General features: G+C 40.4%; 2 protein-coding genes and 1 non-coding gene across 4 annotated transcripts; 2 read left to right on the top strand and 1 right to left on the bottom strand.

Annotated features, from left to right (window-relative positions):
• Positions 1-54: 54 nt before the first annotated feature.
• Positions 55-126, bottom strand: trnam-cau (transfer RNA methionine (anticodon CAU)). Its single transcript has one exon. It is a non-coding gene; the product is annotated as a tRNA-Met (tRNA).
• A 1,712-nt stretch (positions 127-1,838) lies between these two features.
• Positions 1,839-9,830, top strand: klb (klotho beta). The gene is made up of 6 exons (XM_088393812.1): positions 1,839-2,719; positions 3,584-4,097; positions 4,446-4,714; positions 4,815-5,071; positions 6,302-7,227; positions 7,778-9,830. The coding sequence occupies exons 1-6, from the start codon at positions 1,982-1,984 to the stop codon at positions 8,170-8,172; spliced, it is 3,099 nt and encodes a 1,032-aa protein (XP_088249938.1). The 5' UTR covers positions 1,839-1,981; the 3' UTR covers positions 8,173-9,830.
• Positions 9,831-10,113: 283 nt separating this feature from the next.
• On the top strand, positions 10,114-16,863 carry LOC148404409 (ubiquitin-conjugating enzyme E2 K). Of its 2 annotated transcripts, XM_088385193.1 has the most exons (8): positions 10,114-10,329; positions 10,387-10,508; positions 11,083-11,176; positions 13,680-13,738; positions 13,832-13,914; positions 14,741-14,840; positions 15,582-15,710; positions 15,789-16,863. In XM_088385193.1, exons 2-8 carry the CDS (start codon positions 10,446-10,448, stop codon positions 15,861-15,863), a joined length of 603 nt encoding a protein of 200 aa, XP_088241319.1. In that variant the 5' UTR covers positions 10,114-10,329; positions 10,387-10,445; the 3' UTR covers positions 15,864-16,863. The 2 variants fall into 2 exon arrangements, with proteins under 2 accessions (XP_088241319.1, XP_088241312.1); XM_088385186.1 differs by having other exon boundaries at positions 10,115-10,508.
• Positions 16,864-18,231: the final 1,368 nt, after the last annotated feature.

The raw sequence follows: 18,231 nt of genomic DNA, 5'->3' as shown, positions 1-18,231 counted from the left end.
ATAGATAGATAGATAGATAGAACCAATTTAGTGACCATAACATAAATAAATGAATAGCAGAGGATGGTTTCGATCCATCGACCTCTGGGTTATGGGCCCAGCACGCTTCCGCTGCGCCACTCTGCTGTGATGCTGAAGCGCTAGCAATTATGATGTAAATCTACATACAGTCTTTTTTGTTGCCCAGCAGAGAGCGTTACAACGCCATGTACAGTGTCATTCTGCTGGTGGCTCGAGTACCCGAGGGCATTGAGTTTGAAGCTGCGTCTGACAACAGTGATGCATCAGTATAAACCACATAATCTCTTCATTTTGGGTATTCGGAATCACTCTAGTACTGTGGCGTAATAGAATATCCGTTTTCGATAGATAGATAGATAGATAGATAGATAGATAGATAGATAGATAGATAGATAGATAGATAGATAGATAGATAGATAGATAGATAGATAGATAGATAGATAGATAGATAGATAGATAGATAGATAGATAGATAGATAGATAGATAGATAGATAGATAGATAGTATCAAAATTTAGTATTTTATTACATATGCATGTATGTGTTTATATAGTTATAAATATAGTTATTGATATAAATATGTGTAATAATAGCAGTTGTCCAACTCAGTGAACCTGCTTCTTGCCTCATGGCACAATGTTTCCTGAGCAACTCCACTGTTTGCTCTCTACACCTACACACACTGCCTTAATGACAACACTGCCCTGACCTGAAGGCCTAATTAAAGACAGTGACACATAGACAGATGGGTATTAAAACACATACGCACTTTCCAGCAAAGTGAGCCTGGGTTACTGACTGAAAAATAGAACAAAAATTAAATAAAGTTATATGAGCCGGTAACCTTGTTGTCACCCGTCATGCTTTTATTGAATTTAGAGAGAACACTGCAAGGGGTTTTCAGTGCCTTTTGGTCATAAGATTGTCAGAAGAAATATAGTTTTTCATCTAGTCAATGTGTAAATTGTATTTATGCTCCTTCCCTTCCTTAATAAATGTCCCTGAAGGCATCACAACTAATGTCAATTGATTGAAGCTCATATTTGTAGTTTGACTCGAGACATTTTGGAGATCCTCGAACAGTACAAAAAAGATATAGACAATGCCACAAAATCCCCCTCACAGCATACAGTGATGCCCTGAGAATGTTTAATTTGTCCCGTGAACATGCTTGTAACTCAAATCCAATCTATTTCAAATCATCTTTCCTCATTTAATTGAATGAAAATGCCATAAATATCTTCCAGCCTCTCAAAAATATTTGGAATGAGTTTCACACGTTGCACACTTGAATAAATGATTTCTTTTTACAGATTCCACCGCTTCTGCAATTTTGCACAATATCCATTGAATTAAATCTTCAAAAATGTAGCAAAAAAATGATTGATGTGAATAACATTATGTTTGATTATGTCATTGCTATATTGTTATCAAACATAGCCTACTGTTTTCCATTTAAAACCAACAGTATTACAAATACAATGTGTTTTTGGGGGGATGGGAGTTAATGAGAGGATTTTACTCATTTCAATAGGAAAAGATGATGGGAGAGTTACGAGCATAGTCACGAACGAATTAAGCTCATTGCTGTTATTAAATGATGTACTGTACCTCAAAGTACTGATCTGCCTTTATATACATATTTCAGCGGGGATTCATAGGTGAGATGTAAACACACCTCGGAGTGACGCAAGCAAGGTGGCTGATTATCAGTCAACCTTTGTATGTGTTAACATGAGGTGGGAGGGCGGGGCTGAGTGGTAGGAGAAGTGCACAGAGAGAGATGATAGGAAAGTCATACCAGGTTTACAAGGCTCACACCGCTTCACATATTGCAATCTCTGGACTGTGGCTGTTTCTCTTCCAACATGGATCTGCTGTTTGAAAAAAATAACAATATTTCCTACTGAGACTACGCAGACCGTCATGTGAGTTTCTGGAACAAGATAGACTCCTTCAGCATGCTGGACTATTCACCTCATCTCATAATTCAGCGCCTCTTACTGTCCTTGTGGTTGGTGAACACTTGGCACCGAGCGACTGGCTCTATTGGCGATGGCAGACAGATGTGGCAGATGCCCAAGCCGGTCGCTATCAGTCTAGAACAATCCTTTCTTCATGATACATTCCCCGCAGGGTTCCTCTGGGGGTCTGGGACATCCGCTTTCCAGACTGAAGGATCATGGGACAAGGATGGAAAGGGGGCATCCATCTGGGACCATTTCACCCAATCCAAGACGGACAATGTGGCCAGTGACAGCTATGCCCACTGGGAAGATGATGTGCAGGCACTTGAGTATCTGGGGGTGACATCTTACTCTTTCTCCCTCTCGTGGCCCAGACTATTCCCTGATGGGAATGCAACAGGTCCTCCCTGTCAACCTGCTGTGGAGCACTACAACCGTCTCATAAACAGGCTGGTGGAAAAGAGAATTGAGCCCATTGTCACCATCCATCATTGGGATCTGCCGCAGGTCCTGCAGGAGGCGTTTGGAGGATGGAAAAATGACACACTTATTGAATTGTTTGGGAACTATGCTGCCTTTTGCTTCCGGACATTTGGGGATCGTGTCAGATACTGGCTTACGATGCATAACCCGTACTTGGTAGCTGTGCAGGGGTACGGCGTGGGGCTGCATGCCCCTGGGGAAACTGGAGGACTTGCTGCCTCTTTTATTGTGGCCCACAATTTGATCAGGGTAAGTAAGTCTTTCATCATGTGTACAAATCATGTGTACAAATTAGTTATTTTCATCTTTTGTTCCCTTAATTAGTCAGTCAAAATAAAAAGCACCGACTTGTTGACGTCTATTTATTTGTCATATATTTTTTGGTCAATAAACGGGACATTTTACGAGCTATGGAGGTCTAAAGTCCGCCATGTCCGTACAGTGTGTGACAGGAAGTCATGGAGATATGCCTCGATAATAATCACTCATGTTTTTGTCATTTAAAGCGCTGAACAGGTGGTGTGTGTTGACACTCATATGAGAAAGAGATCATTATAATGTACCTGTTAGGTCAAGTGTATGATTACCACGTCTGTTGCTCCGGTCATACAGCCGTCCCTCATTATCTCATGGTTATCTTTATGCAGATTCAGTGCATCAGCAATTGTTCACTATTTTACGGTAACACATTTTCCACTCAAAAGCCAGGAGGGAAAAGTGCAAAAAGATTGAAAATGTCTACAGTTTTGGAGCATTTCACACTTAATAAAAGAAACTAATTGCCCTTCTATGGTAAAGTAAACATCCTCAGCAAGATGAATTGTGCACGTTTTGTCTTTTTTTTTGGGAGGGGTGAAAGAGATGCTGGAATGGACTAATGACTTTTCTCCTGCGGAAAATAGGTTCCTTTTTCTAGCTAACAGGAACTTTGACCTATTTTCCACACTCCCTTCATTTCAATGGTCAAAGATGATTGGAAGTGTAAGTGTTTTAATGTTGTCACGGAACGAATTAATCTCATATCCCAGGGCACCACGGTTTTTGTACTTCATTACTTCTTACGACTGAAAATGATTGATGAATTAGTAATGTTGTGTTTTCTGGGATTTCCAGGCACACGCCAAAGCCTGGCACATCTACAATACTCACTACCGCCCAGAGCAGAAGGGTAAACTGTCCATTGTTTTGGGGTCCCACTGGGTTGAACCTCAAAAAGGCCAACCCACAGCCACCAGTGTCGATCTTTGTCAGCAGTCGATGGATGCTGTTCTTGGTTGGTTCGCCAATCCCATTTTAGGTGATGGAGATTATCCGGCTTCTTTGAAAAACAAGCACGGGGGCCTCCTGCCCACATTTACCACCAAGGAGAAGCTGTGGGTAAACAACACAGCCGACTTTTTTGCCCTGTCCTTCGGGCCAAACAACCTCCGTCTGGGCCGCATCCTGCCCCACTTTGGCCAGGTTGTGTCACCAGATCTTAGGCGCATTCTGGGTTGGATAAAGCTGGAGTACGGTGACTTGCAAGTTCTGGTGGCTGAGGGTGGATGGTTCTCTGAAGCTAGTGTGGGAAGAGAGGACACAGTGGCCATTTACTTGATGAAGAGATTTATCAACCATGTATTACAAGGTACAGTGTTGAAATATATATGATTGAAACAAAATTATCTTTATTCATAGAGGTATTATGAAAGTAGATTTTACTGTTTTAGTTGTAAAAATGTCATTGTATCAGAGTATCAACAAAAGCTCAATATAAATCTATTTATTATTATCATTATTATTATTATCATTATTATTATTATTATTGTTATTATTATTATGATCATTATTATTATTGTTATTATTACTATTATTATTATTATTATTATTATTATTAGTAGTAGTAGTAGTAGTAGTAGTAGTAGTAGTAGGAGTAGTAGTAGTAGTAGTAGTAGTAGTAGGAGTAGTAGTAGTATTGCTATGTTTTGTTTTCCAGCTGGCCGGTTGGATAGGGTTCGGTTGCTAGGCTACATTGCGTGGTCACTGGTAGACAGCTTTGAATGGAACTACAACTACTCAGTCCGCCGGGGCCTTTTCTATGTTGACTTCACTCATCCTAATCGAACCAAGACGCCCAAAACCAGTGCTCAGTACTACAGGCGGGTTATTGCTGACAACGGATTCCCCCAAGTGGAACCCTCCAGAAAAGTTGAAGGCAGTTTCCCCTGTGATTTTCACTGGGGTATTGCTGACTCCACCTTGCAGGTAAATGCATTCAGGCAAAATGGATCCAAACAAATGCAACCACTGCACCCTTATCCATCCATCCATCCATCCATTTTTTTCTCTCTCTCTCCTTTGTTAGGCCCGCTTTTACCCCTTCTCCCCCCAATTTAAAGATCCCAATGTGTACAGCTGGAACTGGACAGGCGATGGATCATTACGTTCAATCCCAGGAGTAAAGCTTCATACTAATCGTTCCCAGTGTACGGACTATCTGGCCATCCGCAGTCATCTCTACCTGTTTGCATCTACTGGGGCAACATACTACCGCTTCGCTCTAAACTGGTCTCTGATTCTACCACATGGAGACCTTTCTAGTGTTAATGTGGAAGCACTAAGGTAAAAAACTCCCTATTTGAAAATACTCATTTTAAAACCCTAACCCACATCACTAATCTGAGGCCAGTGGTGCAAATCATGGGTGCTTCGACTTTTTCTGTTGAGTTTACATGTCCCCCCCCGCCCATGTTTGCATATTTTTCCAATGGGCAGTACAGCTCCCACCTACTCAGTGAAGACTCTTGGGTGTGAATGTGAAAATGAATGGTTGTCCACATGTGCCATGTGATCGACTGGCGACCAGTCCAGTATGTACATTGCCTCTCGCTGGGCACCTCATGAAGCTGGAAGTACTTTGAAATAGAGAGTTACTTATCAGTCACCCTGTATTTTGTGCTAATGGAGAGTCAAACTATATAACGGCCTTCATACGTTAAAAGTGATAGCGGGCTTAGGGGTTAAATTTCAGGATGAACTTAAAATGCCCTATAACTACAGGTGATCAGCAGGTTACAACTGAGATACAGTGGTACTGAAAGAGTCACAACAAAAGCATAAATGGGAACTTGATTGGAAATGTTCCTTTATCAATTTGTGGAAATTCAACCTGTTGGACATAATATATATGATGAGAGCTCACTCCACTATACAATAACCAAAGATATGAATAGATAGGCATGACATGCTCCTTTTCAGCTGCATACCTACCGCAATGCTAAGCTAATGTTAATGCTTTCAATTACATGTAATGAAATCATTGCCCCTGCTAACATGGTTGCCATGCATGTCCATGCATTTCCATTGATGGGGCGTCGCCCGTGCTGTATAGGCACCATGTTAGCCTGCTCTCTATTGTATCTGTGACAACAAAAGCATAACCCAGCACCAGTAAAAAAACAACCTCTTCTGGAACTGGCAGACTTTGACAACTATTGTATGAAGGGGCTTTTTTCGAGAACTGCACTCTATTTTCTGTCTGTTAAATCTGGAATCTGTTGGTTCAGTCTAGAGCTTCCACTGTAACTGTTGTGAATTTTGCTGTTCAGCTTCTTAGTGAGCAGAAATTTGTTCAAAAAGTATGAAATTCAACAATTGGACGTGTGTACTAAATCTTAGAGGTCAAATTAGGTGTAGCTGAAAAGTGTATGAGGTTCATCCAGAAGTTTCACCCATAATTGAATGAAGATCCCTCACTTTTTGTGAGTAGAAAGTTCTTTGTTGTTCCTTGTTCTTTGTTGTTTCAAGCCAAATCAGAATTAACCTGCTCTTTATTTTAACTCTGTTTAAAAGGTACTACCGCTGCGTCCTCACCGAGCTGAAGAAACTGGACCTGGAGGCTCTGGTTATCCTCTATTACCCAACCCACAAAGCTCCACATCTGGGTTTGCCCGGTGCCCTGCATGCCTCTGGGGGTTGGCTCAACTACAGCACAGTAGAGGCCTTTCAAGAATATGCATCACTGTGCTACCAGGAGCTGGGTTCCTGGGTCCATTACTGGATCACAGTGAATGAGCCTAACAGACTCACAGATATTTATTCCAATGCAAATGAGCGACACCGGGCTGCCCATAACCTCCTTTTGGCTCACGCGAAAGCCTGGCGGCTCCATGAGCTAAAGTACTCTCGTCAGCAGGGAGCTATGGTGTCACTGGCGCTTCACGCTGACTGGGCTGAGCCCGCAAACCCGTTCCTCCTAGAGTCACATGGAGCGGCGGTCAAGAAATTCCTTCTTTTTGAACTTGCTTACTTTCTGGACCCGTTGCTGGGGACTGGAGATGAGGAGAAGCAGGGCAAAGAGAACTACCCACTAGAAATGAAGGCTTACCTGAAGGAGAGAGCCCGGCCTCTGAGCCAACAGACATCTCCTCTTCCTACTTTTACCAAAACTGAAAGGGAAGAGCTCAAAGGTGCATTGAGTTTCATTGCGTTGAATCATTTCACCACACGCTTGGTCTCTCCTTTTCCAAATAATGTACAGAAGAACCACCCTGGCAATCATGACTTTCTTATCCTGTCTGATCCAACCTGGCCCTCCTCCAGACTTGGCCAAGCACTTGTCCCTTGGGGGCTGCGAAAGATCTTGAACTGGGTGACTGAGCGATACGGAGGGGCTCGGCCTATCATTATCACAGCAAGTGGGATTGATGACCAGGCTCCTGTACAGGATACCATGAGGCAGCACTATCTAAAAAGTTACCTGCAGGAGGCTCTTAAAGGTCAGCCTTTTGTTTTTATTAGGATGAGTACAATACACGTTGACTTTTTAAGCATTTCTTAGAGCTGATTTTGCACATTTTTCATTTTATTACTTTTTTATTTGCACTGTCCATTTAACTAAATCATTACATATGTAGAGTTGTATTTCCTATATTTAGGTGTCGTGTAGTAGTTTGAGAACCACTTCTCTATGAAGTGTATTTTCCTCTGCCAGAAGTAATGTTCATTTTCACTCCTGTGTAAGGCACTATCAGCATGGATTAGAATGATGTTGACGCCCAGGCAAAGCTCGACAAGCAATATAGATTTTATGACTATATTGCCGCCTCCTATAAACTCCCGAGGAACCATAAAGATGATAAAAAAAAAAAGTGGGAGGGGAGAGAAACAATGGAGCGATGAATTAGATTAGGTTTTATACCTTGCCCTTTGTGGCCATTTACTCACCTACACTGCACCAGCAAACATGAGTAGATTTACATCTAAAAGACAAACCAATGGTTAATTGGCGATAAATTAATATCTTTGCTTCTCTTCATGTTTCTTCAGCACGCCAGTTGGATGGAGTCAACCTGCGGGGCTTCTATGTGTGGAAACTGCAGGATGATCATGTACCTCAGTATGGTCTTTTCAGCTCACCCCACCACCAATCCAAAGAAAAGGCCTCCGTTGACTTCTACAGACAAATCATCACCCGGAGCGGGTTCCCCAAAGACGCCACGTTGCATAAGTGCCGCTTTAATAAGGTCCAGCCAGTGTGTAACTTGTGCATGTGGCTGTCCAAGAACAAGGCACTGACGGTCTTTGGTTGCTGCTTCATAATCACAGCTGTCATCTTCATTGCACTGGTCTTCTCCACTGTTATCACCAGAAGAAAGTACATAAAGGGGCGGAGGAGTGCAGTGAGCATTATGAGCAGGAGAAGAAGACGAAGGGTTCAGTGATGTGCTCGTGTAAGCCTTTTGTCAAATGTTAAACACAGGACAGACTCATGTTGGTGGAGGTGTTTTAAATTTCACAATTCACTGTTGTCAGGGGTACCTGAACCCCCAAAAGTTGAGAACTCCTGTATTTGTGTACATACAGAGCAAATTATTCTAAATATATTTCAAGTGTTTGTTCAAATAATGAAATATATTCTCCATATTGTATTAAAGATAAAAATACTGCTGGCCACTCAAAATTTTAGGATGGTGGCTCTGAAACCCAAGATGTCTATTTCAAAATGTATTTTCCTCTTTATAACTCAGAATACATTGATTTTAAGGTACATGTACAAAAGTTGAATATGAAGTTCGATATTGTGAATATTTTGTTGCCAAGTGCATGTCTATATATAATTACAGTTCCTGAGCTATACTAGCATAGACAGTTTTGAAAACTCAAATCAAGTATCATTGATCAATGTTATTTTGTGAATTTGCTAATAGCAAAATGTTATTTATTTTCCAAAACCTGTTATTTTTTTCAGTATGATTAATGTAAAATTCAAAGATCAAGATGGCATCCAGATGGCATCCAAGGTCGCTACCATGAACTTGAAGTCATAAAATCTTCATAAATATGAAACATGAGTTTTTGCCAGGTGGCCTACACGATTTTAGTTTATGAATCCAATGGGGCCATTGCAATACAGAATTTAGATATGACAGGGCACACTGGTGACATCGCTGCTTTTTGTCTCAACTTGGGCTTCAGTCAATTGTTCTAGAAATGACTAAAGCTTTGGTATATGTTGGTAAAGTTTAGTTTCGTACCCTGTATGATGCCTGGCGGCCCCGTGTCCATTAGCTCATAAGCCGTACTAGTTGTCAGGCAGTCAGTAGGCCTCAAGTTAGATAGCCGCACCTGAACTGACAGGTTGTCCCGGTCTGGGAGAGCCCAGCCAAGTGTACCTCGGCTTCAGAACATCTGGAGCCACACTGCATGTTTGTAAAAAGAAAGAACCGACTAAGCCATACATCACCAAACTCATTTGATCCTTGAAAATGATAGCTAGCTATGCCACTAGTGCCGCTGAACAGTATCAGATGTTTATAGTATCAAGATGCGATAATGTCGCTCCCGGCGGAACTAATCAGCTCTTTTCATTGGTAGTATGTATAGTTAGTTCCCAGCCAACATTTCCATCTGGGCCCCATGTGGGTTTTAACATGGGCATATGAGCATGGGTTTCATCTGGTTTTGCTCCTGGGTTCCACCAGGGGCACACCTGTGTTGGCCCACATGGTTTTATATGGGTTTCCAACTGGGTCTTAAGTGGATTACAAATGGCCAATTTTATGTCTAAACCACCTATGCCCCATCTGAATTTGACTATATGGGCTTGAACTCGGGATCTTAATGGTCCTTGTGTGGGTTCCAATTGGACAAATTATTTGCAACAAATGTAGACCCCATTTGTGTTTGCCCATTTAGTTCTCCATGTGATTTTGGTGGCAAGAAGAAGAAGAAAAAAATCCATTAGTATACGGAACATATAGAAGCCATGGATGTTGTTGTTGTTGTTGTTGTTGTTGTTGTTGTTGTTGTTGTTGATGTTGTAATACTTTGGTTACCTTAATTAACTACTCAAAAAATATTGGAAAACAACAACAAACAAACAAACAAACAAACAAACTCCCCACCAGTCAGACTATATGACACATCTTTTGTATGACGTGTCGTTGACTGTTTAGGTTTGCCTATGGCGTACTGCATTATGTTTGTACATTGAATGAAGATTTGTATCTTTTAAAATAAATTATTATTATTATTATTATTATTATTATTATTATTATTATTATTATTATTATTATTATTATTATTATTATTATTATTATTATTATTATTATTGTTAAAACAATAAAACGTCACAACGTAATTAACCAATGACAGGAGACGTCGAGGATGCCAGTGTGCGTCACATGGCTCGCTCTCAGCTAGCCTTCATGCAGTTTGCCATTAATATGTTTCCGTTGCTTCCAACCTTTCAAGTCTTACCCGTTTGATGGTAGCTCACGCGCGAGCACACGGTTTCACGAATTCAAACGCCACGCGGATCATCGGACCGTCAGCCCGGTTCGCTCCAGGAGCATAACGTAGCAGGGGTTGCTTTGGAGGTTGTTCCCGACAAAGCTGTGTGTTTCAGTGGGCACAAGCTAACGTCCGTTTGTCAGGCCCGGACAGACAGCGGCGAGGAGGCCCCAAACCGCACTGGGAAACCGGGTGGAAAGCCATGGCTAACATCGCAGTTCAGAGGATAAAACGGGAATTCAAGGAGGTGCTCAAAAGCGAAGAGGTAAGTTTGACGCGTTTGCATGTTTGATACTTCTTGCATTTCTTTGTCTTGGCCAGCTATGATGGGAAGAACGCCACTGACGCGTCGCTGCCTCAGCTGTCAGCTAGCCTCCAGATAGCTAGCTCCAGCTAACCTGCGAGCCGCCGTTGAGCTTCACAAAAGTAGCTCTTGGTCGCTGTTATTTAGCTCAAGTGGACATCTTGGCAACCCAGACGTTGTTTTAAAACCTAAATAAGTACATTTCAAGAGACAAATTCAGACGTATTTTACGTGGCGTTGTTGAGCTAGCGCACTCTCGTCTTATGGTAACTGCTAGCTCAGCTAGCCATCAAAGATAGTTCGACAAAGTCCTGTGTCATTCACTCAGTTACGGGTCGTTTCTGATAAGTATCTTTATTTGTGTGGCCGGAGTTCTCAACAAGTTAGGGGATCGCAGTTGAAAGAACTGTTGCTCGTGGTGCGGGATGTCATTTTTATGCTGCATAGGCAGGTTTGTGTTTTGACAGCAAGCTCAATTAACGCTTTCCAGCCTGCATGTCTCGCTCACTACTTTGATGGTTCTTCACCGTTTCAGACCAGCAAAAACCAGATTAAGGTGGATCTGGTGGACGAGAACTTCACAGAACTTAAAGGAGAGATAGCTGGGCCACCTGACACACCGTATGAAGGTGAGAGGCCTATGGAGACTTCATGGAGATTGCTTCCATTATAGCCAATAACTTGTATTCTTCAGCAGGCCTTGCAAAATATCACTTCACTTTAAAGTGGCCCTGTATGATCAATAAATCACCCCGGATTTTACAATTCCCACAGTATCTGAACTAAAAAAGACTTTATCTGAGTACAACACAGTTTTAGAAAATTAAACCAAAATATTTTTTTATTTATTTGTGAGTGTCTCAAAATGATCACACTGAATTATCAGTCTAAAAATTGTTACATTTTTCTTGAACATACCACCTGATGTTATAAGGTGCGAAGCCTCTCAAGACTTAGCTGCTAACACATCAGTCTTGCTTCCATTAAAGCCATTAACTTAATTCTTCACAAGCCCTTGCTAAATCACACCCAACTTCAAAATGGTCCTGTATGTTTATTAAAAAATCTGGAAATCTGCAATCCTGAATTCAGACCAGAGTGTCTGCTAAGCTTTAACTGTTCACAAAATACATCTAAAATGCTTAATGACCATTTTTTCGCCCCCTGCCCTGTATCCACATGCACTCTTTTGTGGACCAACTTTAATTTTATGTCCAGCCCAACTTGGTTTGACATTATACCATCCCTGACCCCTGTAAGCAGAAAAATTTGACTCAAATAGATACTTTTTAAATACAGTAGTACCTTGACTTTCATCTTTAATTAACTCTGTAACCAAGCTTGTAAACTAATTTACTCAAATCAATTTTCTCCATTAAAGTTAATGAAATTCATTACTCCATTCCAACCCAACAAAAAAAAAGTTTTGGGATAATGAAAAATAGCACAGTGTCGAATGTAAACAAAATATGAAAAAAACAATTGGTTTTATAAAGTGTAAATTCTGTTCAACTAAACCATGAGGATATTTTAACATTGTGCAATGACAACTATAAATTGAAATCGATCAATTGCCAATAACATGCTTCAGGATTAAGATGGGTGCCTCAAAATGTACAGGTGGTTTGCACAACAATAAACAAACCTCCCTCAAGCATGTGGAATATTGTGTTAAACATTGAGGTCAGGATCAGTTATGCAAATCTGTTCTTAAATATAATAATGTATAATAAATCCTGAAAGGTGTTTGCTAAAGCTATTTAACGAACATTTTGAATCCTCGCGTCATAAAATATGGGAATGTAAAACCTGAGATCCTTTGAAAAGGTTGCTGCAAACGGGCATTTAATGAAGCACTTGAAATGACACAACTGTTCTGTGCCTGAGGTTATTGATCCAGCAAATAAATCATAAACTTTTTCCATGTAGCCCCTGCAATCTGCTCACTTATCGGTCATTGCAGTTTGTTGTACGTATGTATATTTGAGGTGCCCTACTGTTGTAATTGGACCTTGTTTATAAAACTGAAAATTGAAAGAGAAAGTGTGTTTTTCATTTCTTTTAACTAAAAGCAACTGTAGAAAATTAATATCTCACCACTTTCGCTCAATGCGTGTACACACCCACGCAGGGATACAATATTTTTCAGGAGTGACTATTTTGGCAAAAAAACGGCGTAGTTGTCATGCGATATTTCTTGGGCAGAAGATAAGGGAGCTCAAGAGCATTGGTCAGTCGCGAGGAGGAGGACGGAGAACCCTCATGCGGCATAGTCGACCAAAGATTGGTTCGCCGAATAACAGCTTGAAGTTTTGGAATGGCCGGCCAGCTCTCTTGACTTCAATGTCACCATTGGGCTATGGTCAAGCGAAAAATTTGCGACAGAAAGTCGACTAGGCTGGACCAACTCAAGCAGAACATCACCACTGCCTGGGAAGCTGTGAGTGCGGAAACTTGTGACAAGCTAGTCAAATTGATGCCGCGGAGACTTCAGGCAGTCATTCAAGCTAAGGGGCCAGGCACAAAATACTGAGAGATTATTGTAACTAGAATAAGAATTCTCCATTATTCTAATTCAATACCTTTTGGCACTTCAGGGCCTTTTGGAAAGCCCAGCTGAGCAACTTTTTTGTTTTTTACAGGTGGCGAGTTCTGTGATTAATCTGACAAGTAGGACGTGCATGATGAATACCTGACTGCAGAAAAAATACATTAAAAGTTGTAACCACTGCAACTTAGCAGATCATTGTAATTCATTGACCAATAGAGAAAGCAGGTTACAGATATCGGTGGTCTCCCTTACATACTACTACAGTCTAATGTATACAAGTCAAGACCCTGCAGTTTTCTACTGTGAATTTACAAGTATCAGCTGTCTGCAAGGCCAAGAAGGCATCTGCATGTGATTGGGTATGACGGGTGGGTCTTGTGTTTAGAGGTGCAGCAATTTGGAAAAAGAAAATTGCATTAATTAATCGACAACTAGATTATCATCACTTTAGCATTGACTACAGAACAATCTGATGTTGCTGGGCTGCTAATGTACGTTGGGAAAAGTGCCTACTGCTTGACCTCTCGTTGATGAATGAAAATGCTCTCATCATCTGTTAATGATCTTTTTCCTTTCTTCAGGGGGTAGATACCAACTAGAAATTAAAATTCCCGAGACATATCCTTTCAATCCACCCAAGGTACTTTGGTGTTAATTATTGATCATGTAATAGTTGCTACATTTACAAATGATGTGTAACTGGGTGTTTTTGTTTTCCTTTTGTTTGATACAGGTACGGTTTATCACAAATATCTGGCATCCCAACATCAGTTCAGTCACAGGTGCAATATGTTTGGACATTCTCAAAGACCAGTGGTGAGTCTGTTTTTACAGCAGTGTCACACATTGCCTACACCAGTCGTGTTAGTCTGCCCGGTTGGCCATATCGGGGCAGCGGAACATTTTTATTGGCGCTCGGCATTGTCCAAAAGTAACTATTTATAGGGCCGACGTTACGCTTTACTTGTCTGCATTGCGTTTAGCGTCTTTAATAAATTCAAGGCGAAGACTGTTGAAGTAGCTGCTGCTTTCTTCAATTTTTCTGCATGTGGAAATGTTGGTCTTAATTAAAGCCTTTGGTTGGACACTGCAATTACTGTTACTTGCTCTCTTCAGTAATGTAAACACAACCACTGTGAATTTACACTTGTACCTTAATTTTGAATGTATTGTCAAACTGCTTGTATCTGCTTGTTTAGAAACTTTGGTCAATGCTTAGATTTTGATAGCATGTCTGAATATAACTGAACTATGTTTTCAGTTTCAACCCACATTCTTTTCACTCCTACTTGTATCATTTTTTTTTTCTTTCTTGTTGTCTGTAATTTACCAAAGCTTTAATGTACCAGAAATCTATAGCAAAGTGAAGTTGAAGTTGTTTTAATTTGACCGTCGAATGCCAGCGCTTGAATCGTTGACATTTTTGGGGAGATAAAACAACCAGGAGCAGTTTTCAACATTGCTGCCCAAAGAAAAGATTAAAAAAAAAAAAATCTGGGAATTTATTTTGTATTCATTACCCAAATACATTTTTATTTTGGTATACTTTCCAAAACAAAATGTCAAGATGCTTTTCATTGAAAATGAACAGTTAGTATATGTGATATGATCAAAACAATGAGCTTGCATGTTTATTTTTCAGGGCGGCGGCCATGACCCTGAGGACAGTCCTCTTGTCACTACAAGCTTTATTGGCAGCTGCAGAGCCAGACGATCCACAGGATGCAGTGGTAGCCAATCAGGTCGGCGAGTGTACATGCTTCCACAATTTGTTCTTTCTTTTATGAATGTTAAAAGTATTTTTAAGGGGATGAAATAGAGCAAAGTATTGCATTGGATGGACTTTGATTACAATCATCTATCATTTACCGTAGAAGCATTTGCAGCTGTCTTGCAATGTTCAAACATTCCATTTTTTCACAATTGGTTTGTGAGATGAGATTATTTTAGTTAAATACTGATTAAGTTGTTTCAGTTCACAAGACCTGTTGAAGTGTGCCAAGTTGAAAATGCAAGAAAAAGGAAGGAAAGTCAATGTAGCCAATGAGCTGCAGGTATTGTTTGTCTCCAAATAGGAATGTACTAACCGTGTTAACCATTTTTAAGGTAATTACAAGTTTTTAAAAATCCATCTGTGTGACCTTCCTTTGCAAATACATCGCTATAACATGGAGACCCACGGCTATTAAAGCGCAGCGGTAGATATATCTTCATATTTAATTTTATGGCTAAATGTAGCTGTTGCGGCTTTGTAAGTGTGCTTTGTAGTCCAGAAAATACAGTACCACAGCTCAGTTGTGTTTGAACTTTTAAGTGCAATATGCATTTACATTTTATCTTTTAGAGCTGATATGTTGAGAGCTATGCAGGTTTTTTATTTACCAGGATGTTAAAACTCAGAGAACCACTTGTCTTTAAACAATATAATTTTTCATCACTACCACATTTGAGCCCCTTTTCTGGAACTGGTTGTTTTTTCACAGTACAAGCAAAACCCAGAGATGTTCAAACAGACAGCGAGGCTCTGGTCTCACGTCTACGCTGGCGCTCCCGTCTCCAGTCCGGAGTACACACGTAAAATAGAGGAACTCTGTGCCATGGGCTTTGAAAGAGTAAGCGGTCACTCTTTCACATTTTTAACAGCACCTCCTATATTGGCTCTCATTTCTCCTGTGCATTTTCTTCTCCAGAATGCAGTAATAGTGGCCTTGTCGTCAAAATCTTGGGACGTGGAGACGGCGACGGAGCTTCTAATCAGTAACTGAATCTTGATGACAACTTTGAAATCTTTCTCATTTGCCCCCTCCTCACACACCCACATGTTACCGCCATCTCTTGGCATCTATTCCTGCGTCGCACCTTCTGTTTCACAGTGGACACTGCCCCACCCGCACTCCCCACTCTCCTCTGCTGTGTCACACACTCCAAACAGTTGCTTGGCAAGTACGCATTGCTGGCCCCCTTGAAGGTCATTCAACATTTCGGTGAACACTTAGGTCCCCGCCCCGCAACCTTCTGCCACGTCTCTAACCCGATACAAGTATTCGTCACCTATGCAGGCATTCACATTCAGTTTTGCAAAACCTTTTTTCGAAGCGAGTCAAACCATTCAGACAGACTCTTGCGCTCCCGGACTTCCAAGTAAACCAAATGTCATTTTAAAATGTAGACGTTGACAACCCATATACAATATGCCCCACTAATGGCAATTAGTGAGGTTAGCCTACATGTAAATAAATTCCACAAATCCAATTTCATTGTCAGGACAAGAAGGCAGGAATATGTGGCAGTAATAATGACACAGACGTAAACAAGGATTATACCTTCTTTTAGATACCACATCGATTCACTGCGCCTTCTGTGTCATAATCGTTTGACACGGTCTCATACATGTCTGTGGCAGGTTTATGTAATTCCACCAAAACACATTTACAGTGTAATTACGCTCTTATTTTCTTTGCTCTCTCAAGCAGTCTGACCCCCCCCCCCAAGCTGGTTCATTACTTAGAAAAACCCCCACTTCTCACGACATTTAAAACGAAAGAAGGAAGAAAAAAAAAGCATTTTCTTTTTTTTTTTATTTGGTTTTGGCCTTTAACAGGAATATATTTGGATTCTTGTTTTTAAAAACCTAGATGAAACTTGTCAACTGCAACCTCCAAAGTAAAAGAAAACGCGCAAGCATTGCGTCACCTTGACAATGCCAATGGATTAATGTCAAAAGATTCATCTGTAAATAAAGATTAAGTCTGTGTAAATTAACAACTTGTCTTTGTGTGTATTCTCTTAATACGTTTTGTTGTAATGAATTTCCTGGATGAATGTTCAGTGGATATTAGTATTAAAAAAAACAAATCCACTTCAGGAATAGAACTGTCGCAGCAAGGGAATTGTTTATCTGTTTATTAATAGAAGTCAAATCAACTATAAAATGAAACATGTGCAGAAGTGCTAAATGATTTAAGCTGATTAGTGTGCCTCTTACAGTGCTAATGTAATATACACTTGTTTTCCTTTGCCATTGTTATCCTTGGGTCCAAACTAATTTTTAGTACATTTAGGGCTGTAACAATCATCTATCATGAAATACAGATTACCTTATACACAGGCTGCTAATGAACAGGGTAACAGATGGTATCCCTCCTAGCATGTTGTGCCTCTTAGATCGGCTCCAGTAAACCCTGGCTTTATTTCAAAACCCAGCAGCAGCACAAGCGCGCCTAGCCACTTATTATAGCTGCAAAGCACCTCAAATGACAACAAAATTTGCACTCGTGAAAATGACTCAGCTTTCCACTCTTCCCATGAGACAAAAGCTCTTGTCATTTCTACTACTGGTATGTACTTAACAAGAAAGCTACACTTGCACAATTTAATAAGCACCAATGCAATTCCTATGCTGCCTTAAAATAAACACTAGAGATCACTAATGACACTGATTTGAATGTTTTATCTCACAGGGGAAATGTTGCGATGGTCCTCAACTTTAAAATTTCAATTTTATTACGTAACCGTTAGGCCCCTCACACACACTTTTAAATTCAATGTATTTCAAAAGATGTAATTGGAAAAACAGTTTTATTGCATAACTTTCATACTTTGTCATACATTGTTGTTGCAGTTCATTGTGTGTGTTTTTATTTTCCCGGAACACAATATGGGTCACCTTTCACATTTGCGAAAGCACTTCCTCCAGGTACAGAGACAAAGCACCTGTAGAAATATTAAATGTGTATAATGTCTTTGTTTTACCAAAGTTGACTTGAAGCACATAGTCAATGTATTTATGTGTACAGTATCGTAGATTTATGTTAATTTCAATCTAGTGTTGCTAGCAATAAAGAAAACAATATTCTAGCAGGTTTTGATTGCACACAATAAGTTTAACCTGTTTTCTGGATTGGTCATGTAATATTCCACATAAGGCCTTATGACTTACTACTCACAAAACATTAGGGATATCTGCCATGGGTTTGAATTCAGGATGAACTTAAAATGCACCTACCCTTTGATGTAGCTAATTAAGGTAAGCAACCTCATAATAAGGTTACAGGGTCTTAGCCACTGACTACCAAACTGAAATTAGCCAATGTGTGACTGGTTTCATTGTCCTCATATTTACCTGTACAACTT

Source organism: Syngnathus floridae, chromosome 1, assembly GCF_059516105.1.
Source record: "Syngnathus floridae isolate MCC-2025c chromosome 1, RoL_Sflo_1.0, whole genome shotgun sequence".
In the NCBI taxonomy this organism is placed as follows: Eukaryota; Metazoa; Chordata; class Actinopteri; order Syngnathiformes; family Syngnathidae; genus Syngnathus; species Syngnathus floridae.
The sequence above is the reverse complement of the archived record's forward strand: the minus strand, read 5'-3'. Positions and strand labels throughout refer to the sequence as shown.